This window comes from Tasmannia lanceolata, unplaced genomic scaffold (genome assembly GCF_043159265.1).
Source record: "Tasmannia lanceolata isolate RefF3 unplaced genomic scaffold, GAP_Taslan_0.1 ptg000013l, whole genome shotgun sequence".
NCBI classification, from domain to species: Eukaryota; Viridiplantae; Streptophyta; class Magnoliopsida; order Canellales; family Winteraceae; genus Tasmannia; species Tasmannia lanceolata.
The window spans coordinates 2,546,497-2,559,343 of record NW_027518690.1 but is presented as its reverse complement, the minus strand read 5'-3'; the positions used below and the strand labels follow the sequence as shown (position 1 = coordinate 2,559,343).

The 12,847-nt window shown below is 38.7% G+C and overlaps 2 protein-coding genes across 2 annotated transcripts; one reads left to right on the top strand and one right to left on the bottom strand.

Annotated features, from left to right (window-relative positions):
* Nucleotides 1–1,200: 1,200 nt before the first annotated feature.
* On the bottom strand, nucleotides 1,201–2,301 carry LOC143890570 (uncharacterized). The gene has a single exon (XM_077395290.1). It carries the CDS (start codon nucleotides 2,299–2,301, stop codon nucleotides 1,201–1,203), a length of 1,101 nt encoding a protein of 366 aa, XP_077251405.1.
* A 901-nt stretch (nucleotides 2,302–3,202) lies between these two features.
* On the top strand, nucleotides 3,203–11,338 carry LOC143889500 (uncharacterized). The gene is made up of 7 exons (XM_077393743.1): nucleotides 3,203–3,638; nucleotides 7,486–7,543; nucleotides 7,752–7,832; nucleotides 8,014–8,049; nucleotides 8,608–8,826; nucleotides 8,905–9,043; nucleotides 10,547–11,338. Exons 1-7 carry the CDS (start codon nucleotides 3,463–3,465, stop codon nucleotides 11,005–11,007), a joined length of 1,170 nt encoding a protein of 389 aa, XP_077249858.1. The 5' UTR covers nucleotides 3,203–3,462; the 3' UTR covers nucleotides 11,008–11,338.
* The last annotated feature ends 1,509 nt before the right edge of the window (nucleotides 11,339–12,847 follow it).

Here is a 12,847-nt window from a genome sequence, read left to right as displayed (position 1 = left end):
GAACACAAGTAATGTTTCAGTGCCATTTAATCATCGATCCAACTCTAGAATTGATGGCGGCACTCAAAATACAAGTTTTCACAAACCCTATTTCAATCACTTTTAATGCGATTTTCTCGCCGGAACTGTGGCTCTGATATCACATGTAAGTGTTCATCATAAAAGGAACACGGGCAACGGATCTTTGGGGGTCCAACTTTGAGAAAATCACAATTAACCATATGGATTGAAATTGAAACAGTAAAGGGAACATACCGAAAGCCGAATATCGTTTTGCTATCACTGGAAGGATTCCATTCCGGTATTTCTCCTCACTCAACAACAGACGGTGATGGGGACCGACTTCCTCTCTTTTTTGCCGTGGATTGCAAAGAGAATGATGTAGAAATTGTTGTGTGCAAGTAGGGACCGGATGAGAGAATAAATAGACATTTATGGGAAGAAACACAACTCCTCATCACGCTGGTTCCCTCCCCAAAAGCCTCTTACATTTACACCCCTTCTTTTATGGCTTTTCACTTAATGCCTTTTCACAAAACCAACTAACAAAATGATCTAGGCCGTTGATCTTGCACATGCCCACATCCACCGTTAGGATAATTTCCTAACATCAATTTCTCAAACAAAATCCTGTTTTGCCAGTAGCCCTATAACATATAAGATCATTAAAGATATGGGTTTTACTGGCAATTTTGCGGAAAGCCATTTGGCCACTCACATTCGCAGGAATGGGGAACAGGGTTGGATTTGACCAATAAATTAATAAGACAAAATAAAGGATATGAAGGATTGTGTCCTACTAGAATGGGGGACAGGGTTGGATTTGACCAATAAAGTATATGAAGGATCCGAACAGCTTGTGACTGAAAGAAAGGTCGGTCCATTGACACCCCTAATTATTCGAACAATCCTGGAATGGGGCACATTCCTAGTAGATATGAGCCATCTTTTTTTTTTTTTGGTGAGTAATTGGGGTTAGGCAAGACCCGGACCAGATGCATTAAAAAAAACCAGAAAAGTACAAGAGTTAAGGAGGCTCAAAGGCCAGCAAGAAGGGAACAAGCTCCCAGCAATACAAAATCCAATAAATCAAAAGAGCAGCAAAATAATAGCTAACACTGTGGTCTATGAGTCTGACTACCTCAGAAGAGGTTAACAGACTAGGCAGCAAGCTCATAATGAAACAGGAGAGCCACAACATTATTTTCGAGGGTAAAGGACTCCCAGGGAATCTTCCACAGCAATGTCAAGGAGGGGTTTAGAAAGACGATGCACAGGAATGTTTTCCCCCTTAACCGGGCAATCTATCTTGGAAAGGAAGTCAGCTCCACGGTTGGCTTCTCTCCAAACATGAGAAACTTCCCAGGTCTCCATAGTGGATAGCAGGGATTGAATGTTGTAGAGAGTCTGCAACTTTTTCCAGAGGCACTCTGATTTGCCATTAATGACATTGACCGCTAACAGGGAATCAGATTCAATCCACACACAATGCAGGTTGAGAGTTATGGCAAGCTTTAATCCATAATGTATGGCTTCTAACTCAAGTTCCTGGATGGGACTAGGATCATAATTACTGGAGAAAGCAGCTGTAATCTTGCCGGAGCCTTCTCTAATTAATCCTCCTAAACCTCCCCCAACATCAGAAAGAGATGCGTCTGTGTTAATCTTAGCAAGGTGGGTGGCCGGAGGGACCCAAGAACAGAGTTTAGCTGGTTGTGTGGCCTTGAAACAGGGGAGGTGGAGATTACTGGCTAGGCATTTCCCTCTGAAAGATGGAGCTTCATCTAGATGGAGGTGGATGCAACTGGTTCGAATGGAGTAGAGAATATCAGAGAGTATACTCTGCTTGTGAGTGGATTTCAATTCGTGGATTCGAGAATTCCTTTCGAACCATATATGGTAAATGGCTGCATTGAAAGCAATTCTGAGAGCAGTGGTAGCTTGCAGCTTACCTTTGAAGTTAGTCCTTATCCAGTCCTCTTCATCTTTCAGAGATTTAAAGGGTTTTCGACGGATAGAGAATCTCCAAAGCACGGATCTCCATATCCAGGCTGAGAATGAGCATCGGAAGAACAGGTGATCAGTGCTTTCACTCAAGGATTTGCAGAGAACACATTTTGTCTCTCTGTTTGGGCCAAGAAAAGCCAATCTGTCTCGAGAAGTAAGCTTATTTTGGATAGCAAGCCAGCCAATGAAACTATGCTTGAGGATAGACCCTTTCAACCAGATGGATGAGAACCATTGGACCTTCTGGGATTTGGAACGAAGGAGATTCCAGGCGCTTTTCATAGTTTGAGCCATCTTTCCAAAAGAGTCCAGATGAGCAGCTAGATACGACCACGTGTAACTGTATATTCCTTATATACGCAATAAATAATGTTTTTTCCTTATTGGGGTAGGGGGTTTTCTAAAGTAGTTTTCTTGTTTCCTGAGGCCTAGAGGCAAGATTTTATGTCGTCTTCTATCTTTTATTCTTATCAATAAAATTTAAGGTGTCCTAGATAAATTCTTACTTTTAAAAAAAGAATGACACGTTGACATCCCTCATAAAAATGGCACACACCCAATGTTAAATATCTAGTGGACCCTACAATAATTGGACCATAATGCAGAATTCATTGCATGAAAATCATCTATTTTAGTGCTAGGTATCTAACCGTAAGCCTATCCAATACCAGGTTGTGTCTAACCTGGTCCCATACCTCAGCAGGTCCCACTTAATGACAATAACATTCCACCACACTTCAGCATCCCACTTTTTTAGGGCTCTTTTCACAGATTATGCCATCCATGACTCGATCATAGGACATGTTAGTTCTGATACCAAATGTTGGGTACTTAACCAATATGCCAAAAGCCTATGAGCTAATGGAATGTGTTAGGCTAGGCCTTTTAAACCTGTCTCATATCATACTGGGACCCTTACTAGCCCAACTACTATGCAAGCCTCTGCTTAGTATTGTAAGATTGTGCAATCAGGATCGTCCGATTGGGTTGTTGATTTTGCAATACAATTTATCTATTATGGGACCCACAACAGATTCATGATTGGGGCACATTCTCTTCTTAAAGTCCTTATCATTTATTAAACAGCAATGCTAAATGTAACCCACTAAACTGGGGGAAAAAGACAAATAAAACAAACAAAAAGGAGGATAATGAAAGAGGGCATTATGCACAAACAAAAGACAACCCACAGAGGAATGGCTAAAACAAAACTAAGTTAGCCTACGCATCCATGCGCATTTTAGTACCAGATAGTAGCTAAGCTCTGTCTCTCTCTCTCTCCCTCTTTCTGTCATGCATTTCAGTCTGATTGATAGAGAGATTTAGATGAAGAAAATGGGAAGCGGAGATAAAAAAACAGGTTTTTGAGGTGGAGAAAATCGAGGGTTTCTAGGGACGAATAAAACCCTAAATTTCTCTGCTTCGTTTATTCTTTTCTGGGTTTTGGAGGAAAAAATGTGGGGAGATGGGGGTAGGTTTTATTGGGGGAGAAAAGAGGTAGGAAAGGTTCAAGGAATCGTCGTTATTTTCGCTTGGATTTCGAGTCTGGAGAATCATTTGAAGCCCTACGTTCAGCTCTATGCTTCCCTCGGATGGAATTCCCTCATTTGTCATCCCGAATTTCTTAATATGTGACTCTCTTCATCTTTCCCCAACTTTTTTTCTTGCTTTTAATCATTAGTTGTTGATTTATTGGTTGAATTATCAGATTTATATTGTTTTCTGATGTTTGTAGTTTGTTGGGTTCGACGAAATTTGAATGATTTTTTTTATTTTTTTATTTTTTGTAAAGAATGGGGTTTTCTTTGTTTGGACAAAGATTGGGTTATGGGTTGTGCTGATATCATCCTAATTACTTATCCTGATTTTATCCTAGTTAGGTTAGTATTGTTTTCTGATGTTTGTAGTTTGTTGGGTTCGACGAAATTTGAATGGGTATCTTTTAAAGATTGGGTTTTTCTTTGTTTAGATAAAGATTGGATTATGGGTTGTGCTGATTTTATCCTAGTTACTTTATCCTGATTTTGTCCTAGTTAGCTGTCTTTGTTGGGTTCTTGAGAATGTTAATTTGATGGTGGTTGATTGCTTTCTGTCGGTAATCTCGATGGTTCCATCAATTAGCATGGATCATGCTATGTATGGAATTGCCTTGGGTATTGTTGCCCCTAAAATGTAATAGACTAGGCTCTCGGACAACGAACGTGCTGAACTGGCTCCCGAGAAGATGACCTACGGATGGGTAACAGCCTCCGAAGGAGGATCAGAGTTGGACTCTGGGGACTCTCGGATGCCTAAGTTAGAATAGGCAACAATACGGGCTGAGCTCTCTGAGGGCTCAATGAATATGAACATCAAATGTGAGATGTGTACCTTGAGTTTTGGTCCCCTTTTTATAGAGTATAGTCCTAGGCAAGAAAGGTATATTGCCTTTCTGGGACTTCCCACTGATTGGGCTGATTTCCTGGATTCTCGGTTTCAAAGTTTATCCCTTTGGGAGCTGTAGTTTTAGGGTTTCTAGGGCTTCCAGGAGAGCTGTGAAGTTACCCTTCTCTCCTCTCCAACCTTCGAGCTTTCTAGTGCCATGTGTCAACTTGTGATTGGATGCCGAAATTTACCCCCAACTGGTATCATAATCTAGAATTGCCGGATTTTCAGTGGCTGCTGATTTTCAAGATATATAGGGATGCTCAATCGTTTGAACTACTATAGGCAAACATTGTGGGGGTTTGGGGAGAGGTGGAGTGGAGGAGAAGGGGTTTTTCTTTCGCTGGTTAGATAGTAGAGCTACAAGGTTTTGGGTTATGAGGATCTTCAGTGGAGATTGCATGTCCCGATGTTTGTGTTAGTACATGAGATCAACACAAAATCAACTTAATTTCCTTTGTGTGGTGGAGTTTGGGTGGAATTGGATGAAGTGTATACGCCTCTAAATTGAAACACAAAGTACAAGATCTGTCTCACGAGTCATGATGAAGGTCAAAGATGTGAATCCCTTCTTGTGAGTACAAATGCTAGTTGTTTTATACCACAGGTTTCTTAAACATGAATAAGATTAGAGTTTTGCTACTTTGTCTATCTTGTATAATCTAGCTTTATTGGTGGGCCCCCACACTTGGCATCCCCATCTCAGTACTATGGCTTGATCATTTTCCATATGAATAGCAGTAGCATTTGCCTAAAAAATTTGTGTTACCTTTGTGGGAGATATGTGTGACTGTGTTCCTCATGTACTCGAGGATGTCTGACATTGATTTCGTAAAATCTCTCATTCATAGGCATGATAGGGCTGTACAAAGTCTTTCTAGCATTCTATTAATTGAATTAGGGAAAATGGATAGTTACAAGCCCTTCCTAGAGCTAATGGTGCACTGGCAGCAAGCGGGATGGACAGTAAGGCTATGTTTGGATGCGATAGGGGTGGCTCAGAGAGTAGTGGAATAAGAAGTCAAAAGGGAGGAGACATGCACTTGATTTTTCTACAAATTACATCGGAGAATAGTGTAAGTAGTGTTTGGTTCCGCAGCATATGCTCAAGGAGTAAGAGAATAAGTAGGGGTGTCATTACCAATATAGGTAGAGAGAGAGAGCATCATTCCCTAGAAAATTGAAGCAAAATTCCTTGTTTTGGGGAGAATTTGGTTTGAAAGTCTTAAGGAGGGGACAAGAATTCCACGTCAACAGACATCCAATTATTGCATGGGAGACATCCTAGGGAGTCAAAGGGGAGTGCAATGCTATTTTTGCAACCAAACATGAATTGGCATTCCAAATCCAAGCCAAATTCCGACGGCTGCCAAGCTTTTGTGCAACCTAACACACCCTAATGGATTCTCAATTGACAGAGGTGGAGCTTTTATTTATTAAACAGAGAATTGAAGGTTTAGATTGGATGGGAGTTTTTGAATTCTATCAGATGACTTAAGGGTGTTGCTACACTCATTTTTTTGAGAAAGATAACTGGATTTATGAAAGTAAATTTAGAAGGCTACGTCGTAGGGCAGAGATCATCCTATTTACAAAGTTTCTGTACTTGCACCTGATTTAGCCAACCTATCCACCAACTCACTGGCACTCCTTGGGACATACTGGAAAGATAAATCACTACTCACCGACTATTCTAGAATTTCCAATAACGAAAGTATACAGAGATATTAATAATATTTCTCCTCCAATGATTTAGAATATAAAGCACACAGTGGCATTGCGCAACTCTTGAGGGAGTACTATTTTGTTTCCAGAATTGTCACATTCTGAAAAGTATGATGCTTAGCATGGGTACCTGTGGCTGTGTGATTGTGTGCACACGTTTTTTGGCTAGATTTGCTCATGTACTTATAGTGAATTGGTCTGCGTGATTTAGCTTCAATGCTTATGGATGTTAGACTCTGATTTATTTAACCAGAATTGTAAGCTCATTTTTATTTTTATTGCTACAGTTTAGCTCTAGAGCTTGGATTTTCTCAATAATCAATATATGTTTTATTTAATATCTTTCAGTTGCAGTGAGATTTCATCTCTAATAAGTGACCTTCTATACTATAGTTTTATTGCCTTGTGATTTAGTCAACCGTAACGTGCTTGTTGATAGAATGAGTTGCCAGGTTTCACAAGTATTGAAATACATGAGTTTGATTTAACATTATGTTATAACTGTGAAGAGGATGTATCGAAAATACCTATAAGGAAGCTAGATGTTATACTTTTAAAACTACTTATTTGCTTACTTTATTGGCTTTGTTAAGTTTCCCTTCTACTGTTGCTTGCTTTTACTTGCATAGGGATACTCATAATAATAAAAAATTTCCAAGGATAATTATTCTAGGAAAAGCAAATAACTGTAGAAGGCTAATGTGTCCAATGAAGACTTCTTCTAAAATCGTGAATTCCTTTCACTCGTCATCACTCAAAGAAAAAAAAAATTTAAATCCCTTCACCACTTAAGATCTTTGTAGTATTAACTTTCTAGGCTAGTGTGAGGTATGAACAAGAGTCACAGTGTATTGTTGCTGGGGTGTCTTTTCTTTTAAGGGGAAAGTGCCCAGGATTACTTACACCACGTGGGGTTTCTTTTCTTTAAAGGAAAAAGTGCCCAGGATTAGTTATACCATGTTTCTACCATAGTTCAAAAAGGAAACTGTTGGTTCACTACATTTCTGACCGTCATCTTTCAGTAACTGTTGATGGTAATCTTTATTTTTTTGTACCACCCCTAGTTTAAAGTGTTCCTCAAACTCACTAAGCATGGATGGAAAAAGTGCTTTGTCCTGGTTTCTATGAAGTTCGATTCCCTCTCAGGAGTCAGGACTTACTGATGCTCTCTAAAATTACATATTATTTCAGATTTTTTTTATAGAGAGGATATAGGAGATTGGAAAGGCTAAGGATGATTTCTTTACTACTATGCTTTTTGTGGAGAAGTAAATTATTTAGGTTGAAAATTTCGGTTCCTATATATTTAAGTTGCAATATTTGCGACAGGTTTTTTCCTGAGAAGGCTACAACACTAGCATGTGGTGTTCTTGATGAGCTTGTTAAGGTCAGTGTTATTATGGTACACCCACTACAATCGGGGTTTCTATTCAGTAGTCACCGCATTCAATATTCCAAGTGAACTTGCCATAAAGTATGAACTCATGCATGATTTGATTGTACATCTTAATAATGTCCTCTGGGTTGTGGTTTCAGTAAAATTCAATTTGTGGACTGAGGATTGTTTATTCATTTTAGTTGGACTGTAAATGCAGGAAGTGAAGATTAGGTCATTACCCATCATATTTGCAGCATTCTCCAATGGACCAAAAGCTTGCATGTACAAGGTTCTTCAGGTAATTTTTTCAAAAAAATTCAACATTCCATTTGCGTGAATGATGTGATTTGTTTTTTTTAATATGCACCGATTTCATTTATGTTTCTAATTCCTAATTCTATTCGCTGGTAAAAATCAAGTGGATGTGAACGATTGCTACTTTGGCTATAATTACTAATCTTTTCTGCCATTTTCCGCAGATAATTAATGGGAAGTGTGAAGCACAACTTGATCTGGTATGCTTTCTTCTTTTATATATTTTTTGAGATTTAATTTTACTTGATGTAGTTTATGTCGTTTAGCTCAAGTAAATGCAACAAACAGAAAGTAGTTCCCTGCATTTTGAGCCCATGGGAGTCTAATATTCCTGATGTATATTTTAGTGTGTTCTGAATTTTCAGAATAAATCCCAAGGTAATGGTAGTGATTAAAGTTACCAACCGCTGCAAGTAAATGCTTATAAATGATATACTCATTTTCTCCACCATTGTGCTTTCTTTCTGCAATTGGACGAATAGTATATACTGGAATACTATCTCATGATTCACTCTGTTATGAAAACTTTTCCAAGATATCCGTCAAAAATTATGCAAAAATTTACGATAAGTGCTGCCGAAGGAGTCAGATTATCAATTCAAGCGAGCATCTAGAGCTTTTGAGTTCATTCACTCTCTGTTTAAGATATAGTATAATGTATGGAATCCTGACAAGCAGCCTCATTTAGTTATTGTCTCTGAAATTTGAAAGTAATACTATAGAAGTTTTCCTGATTATCCTTTTCTTTTCTTGTGAAGGATGAATATCAGCTGGTCAGAAACTGCATTTGCGGACATATATATGACTCTAGTCCTGTAGATTTTACCAGTGGTTTGGGTTCTCAATTCGTCATGGCCCAACCGCCAAGGGTAGTGTCATGGATCGCAAGAGCCATTGCTACTGGTCTGGATTCTCTCTTTCCAAGCAGATTTGAAGCCCAACGTGCTAAGTATTGGCAGACCCTGTACTCTTCAGTTGTAAGTTTTCCAACTCATATGCATTCAAAGTGCTCATTTCCCTTTTCTATGCAATTTATTTAGCATCACTTTTGGCAGAACATGGGTCCATTTCTCATTTTATGCTCAGAAGATGATGACCTTGCTCCCCATCAAATAGTCTGCAATTTTGCCCAGCGTCTCCGAGAGCTTGGAGGTGATGTTAAACTAGTGAAATGGAACGGTTCTCCTCATGTAGGTCTGTTCTAAACGATATGCCATGATACATGCCTTTTTAATTCTAGGGATTTTGGAAAGTAGGTTAAGACATCAAGTTACTATTTGTTATGCATGAAACACGCCAGCATCTTAAGTATGATGAGAAATCGCGTAATGAAAAGATTTTGATTTTTATGCTTTATTGATGTAGGCAGTTGTGAATCTAAGGTTTAAATGAAACAATTATTTTTTCTAATCTTTATTTCTTACCTGCGATCCAGATATTATTTTATTTGTACGAGGAACTAAACGGATTACCATGCATCTTATTTGAAGAATAGGGCATATTATTATAGAAGACATTTCATATTTGTGTGGAAGGCATTTACGCAAACTAATCAACACATCTTTATAATTCTAAATGAAAAATAATATACTATTCTTTCAATATGAGTAATCTGATTTCTGTATTTTGTGATTCAAGGAATAATTGTCACTAGATTTCCAACATAAGGTGTAGTCGGTTATGGGTATTTCAATTGATTATATTTGAGATTTCCTCTGATTCCCTTTTAGCAGTTTATGGTGCCTCTTGGGCCAATTTTATGATCTCACACCTCTTCCCACATTCCTATTTCCCTTCCTCTTGGGTAAGGTCTCAAGATTGATGGGCACTAACTCGAGTGTGCTGGTTCAACCCTCACTTGCATTTGCTTGTAGGCTATTTTCGAAACCCATATTCATAATATTTATCTTTTTACCTTTCATCTATACTAAATATAATGGGAAAATATGTATCCACGTGAGGCTTTTTAAAACCTTAAAATTGTAAACTTCCCTTTAGGTATTAACTATCTTATAAATCTAAATTTCCTTGTAGCTATTATCTGCCTTATATTACTATATTATGATGAGGTTTACATTTATGCAAATATTTTACACAGCAATAAAATCCCTAAAAGAGGAAAACTTAGGTATATAAAAACAAAAATGAAAAGCCTAATTATCCATATTCTAATCCAAGGATTTCACACATACAAGGAAAAAACCCAAAAATAAAAAATAAAAGAAAGGGTGTTCTAGGCCACATGCATGTGAAAGTACATAATCGAAGTTGTTGAACTGGCAGGAAACCACAACTCTAACCCATTACAACCAGTCCCATTCTAGGCCCCATGCATGTAAAATGTACATAATTGAAGTTTAATTTCATTTTATCTGGGAATTTCATTGTAATCAAAGGTATGTTGATTTTCAATCCACATACGTTTGAAGGGGATTGTTTCTTTAATTATCTTGATTTCATTCTTTGTTAATCATGTAAGTGCTCTATGTAAGCACCCTTTGAGATTAATTGCAATCAAGCAAAGATTAGTGAAAACCCCTAATTTTATCACGTTCTACATCAATATGCACTAGAAATAAACATTTTATTGTCTCAATTGTAGCAATTTTAATCAATTAACTGCTTTTTTGTTACTTGCAGTCGAATTTTTTACCACTAAAAAATAAAATAAAATTGGGTGACTTGATGCCCTTGCAGGTCACTTGAGGCATAATCCAAACGATTACAAAGCATCTGTGACCGAATTACTTGAGAAGGCTGCTTTTATATTTTCTCAGAGGATGCAAAAACCCAACAAGATATCTGAGTCTGTCTACAATCTGCATGAAGCAGCAGTGAGCTCAAATGAAAGTCTGCGTAGAGTGGCAAACGGGCCAAGTGATCACTTTTTCTTGCCTAGTTCAATGGATTATCTTGAAGGTAAAGATGTGGGTTCTGTGCAGGATGATCAAAAGGAAAGATTGATTAATCCACAGAACCCCCCAAGCCTCAGCGCCCACAGCGTTCTTGGAAAAATCCTCTTCGATGTGTGTGTACCCAAGAACATTGAAGATTGGGACATAAAGCCAATTGGGTCCTTAAATAAGCAAACTTTTTATTCAAGCCGTCGGAATGCCCCTTTCAATCCTATGAAATGCATTCGCCGCTCCAGACTGTAAAATTCCTGAATGTGAAAGGAAACTCAAGTTTGAAAATGCCTGTTATGGAAACATGGTGGGATTGAAAGAGATCAGTGATTGAGAGCTTGTACTATATTTGCCCCCATACGCTTACAACTACAGATGAGAGGTAGAATCAAAGGTGATGGGTGTTTTGCTTTTTGCAGGGTGAAGTTGTTTTATATGTTGTAGCCCTTTTTTGGCATGAAATGTACAGGAGGTTATGGAGGTATTAAACTTACTTACAGGTGAGCTTCTTGTGGAAGTAAGATCATCATCATTAACATAACAGTTGTAGAAAAAAAAAATGTAAAAATTGCCCTTTCAATTCTTTGCAAAGTTATTAGGAAGTATATGTTATGCGCAGAAATACATGGAAAAACAAGAGGTTGTTTACATCTTCAGAGAGCAAGAGATTTCATAGGGTAAATGTTGTTGAAAACATATAATAGATTTAGTCACAAGGTCACCTATTTTTAGTCAATAATTATGATAGAAAGGCCACCATATAATTTCTTTTGTTGAGTTTTTATATGGTGGCCGACGGTCCACCAAGAAGGGCAGAGAGAGAAAAAACTCTTCCCCTTGATTTTTGATCCAGCATGAGCTTCCTTTTTTTACTTTTACCTTGATCAAATATCAAGGTGGTAGATATTTTCTCTCTCTGCCCTTTACATATAAAGGGCGGCGACCATATAATTTCTCTTCTTATCATATTTTTATCCCGTATCCATACAAAATTTTGGCGAAATTACCGAAATTTCGAGATAGTATTAAATAATGAATAAAATCCAATTTTTTGGGTGATATCCCTTAAATCGAAATTTTGCAATGTTTCAAGTTTACCCAATTTAGGTATCAGTCTCGACCGAAACCCGAAATTTCATATCTCAGTCGAAATTTAAAACCTCGCTTGGATGGACTTATGGTTGCCGTTTGGATAATGAGTTCGATAAGGGGCTAGTACTAAGTGCCTTGATGCAGCATACAAGTACCTTGCTCATGAGTCTCACTTTTGCAAGAGAGAATACATTTTAACACATTTTGTCTTATTCATTTAATTCATGTGAGGGCCAGTGACTGCCGCAAAATGACTTTCTGTGAAAGTGCCCAACAAATCCCCTATAAAATATACTGTTGGGGGTGGAAAAAGCAAGCCCCGCTATGATAGTTACACGTGGCGCGCCACCACTATACCGAAGCCACGCGGTCAAGTCAATGGGCGAATCCGACTCCGAGTAGAGCCTGCTCGACCCCCTCTCCTTTGGCTTACTAAGCACCTAGCATCATCCAGAAGGAAGCTCCTGGACGTTCTATCACCATCATAAGCTAACACCATCAGAATCTGGTTTTTGCCGTACAAGGGCTTGTTTAAAATTAGCTGCCAAGCTGTCACCACCGGATATCCTATCCTGTTGAATCACCTTCCAGGATTGAACACACATGCACTGCCACACCGATATCTTCAGCTATATATGCGTTACACGTCACCGACACATTACGCCGAGGAAACTGGAACTCCCACCTAAAAGAGGGAACCCCCCCCCCCCCCCCCCCCCCCCAATTCAAAAGAGGAGGACCACGAGAATATACATTTGGCACTCCACCCCTTCGGTGAGATAATCCCTCAGGTGCGCATACCCGTTGAGAATACTAGTGATCTCCTCCTAATAACTCCGTTCAGCTCTCCTTTCTCTTGGAGCCTCAATTTGACTTGAGTGTCGAAGGGTTCCCCTAGAGTTTCGACTCCTGCTGGTCCTTAATGTTTTGTTTGTGGACGCAGGTCGCAGGTTGGATTGGCTCGCCGAGCAGAATCCAGCAAGAGGCAGGACCTCCAATC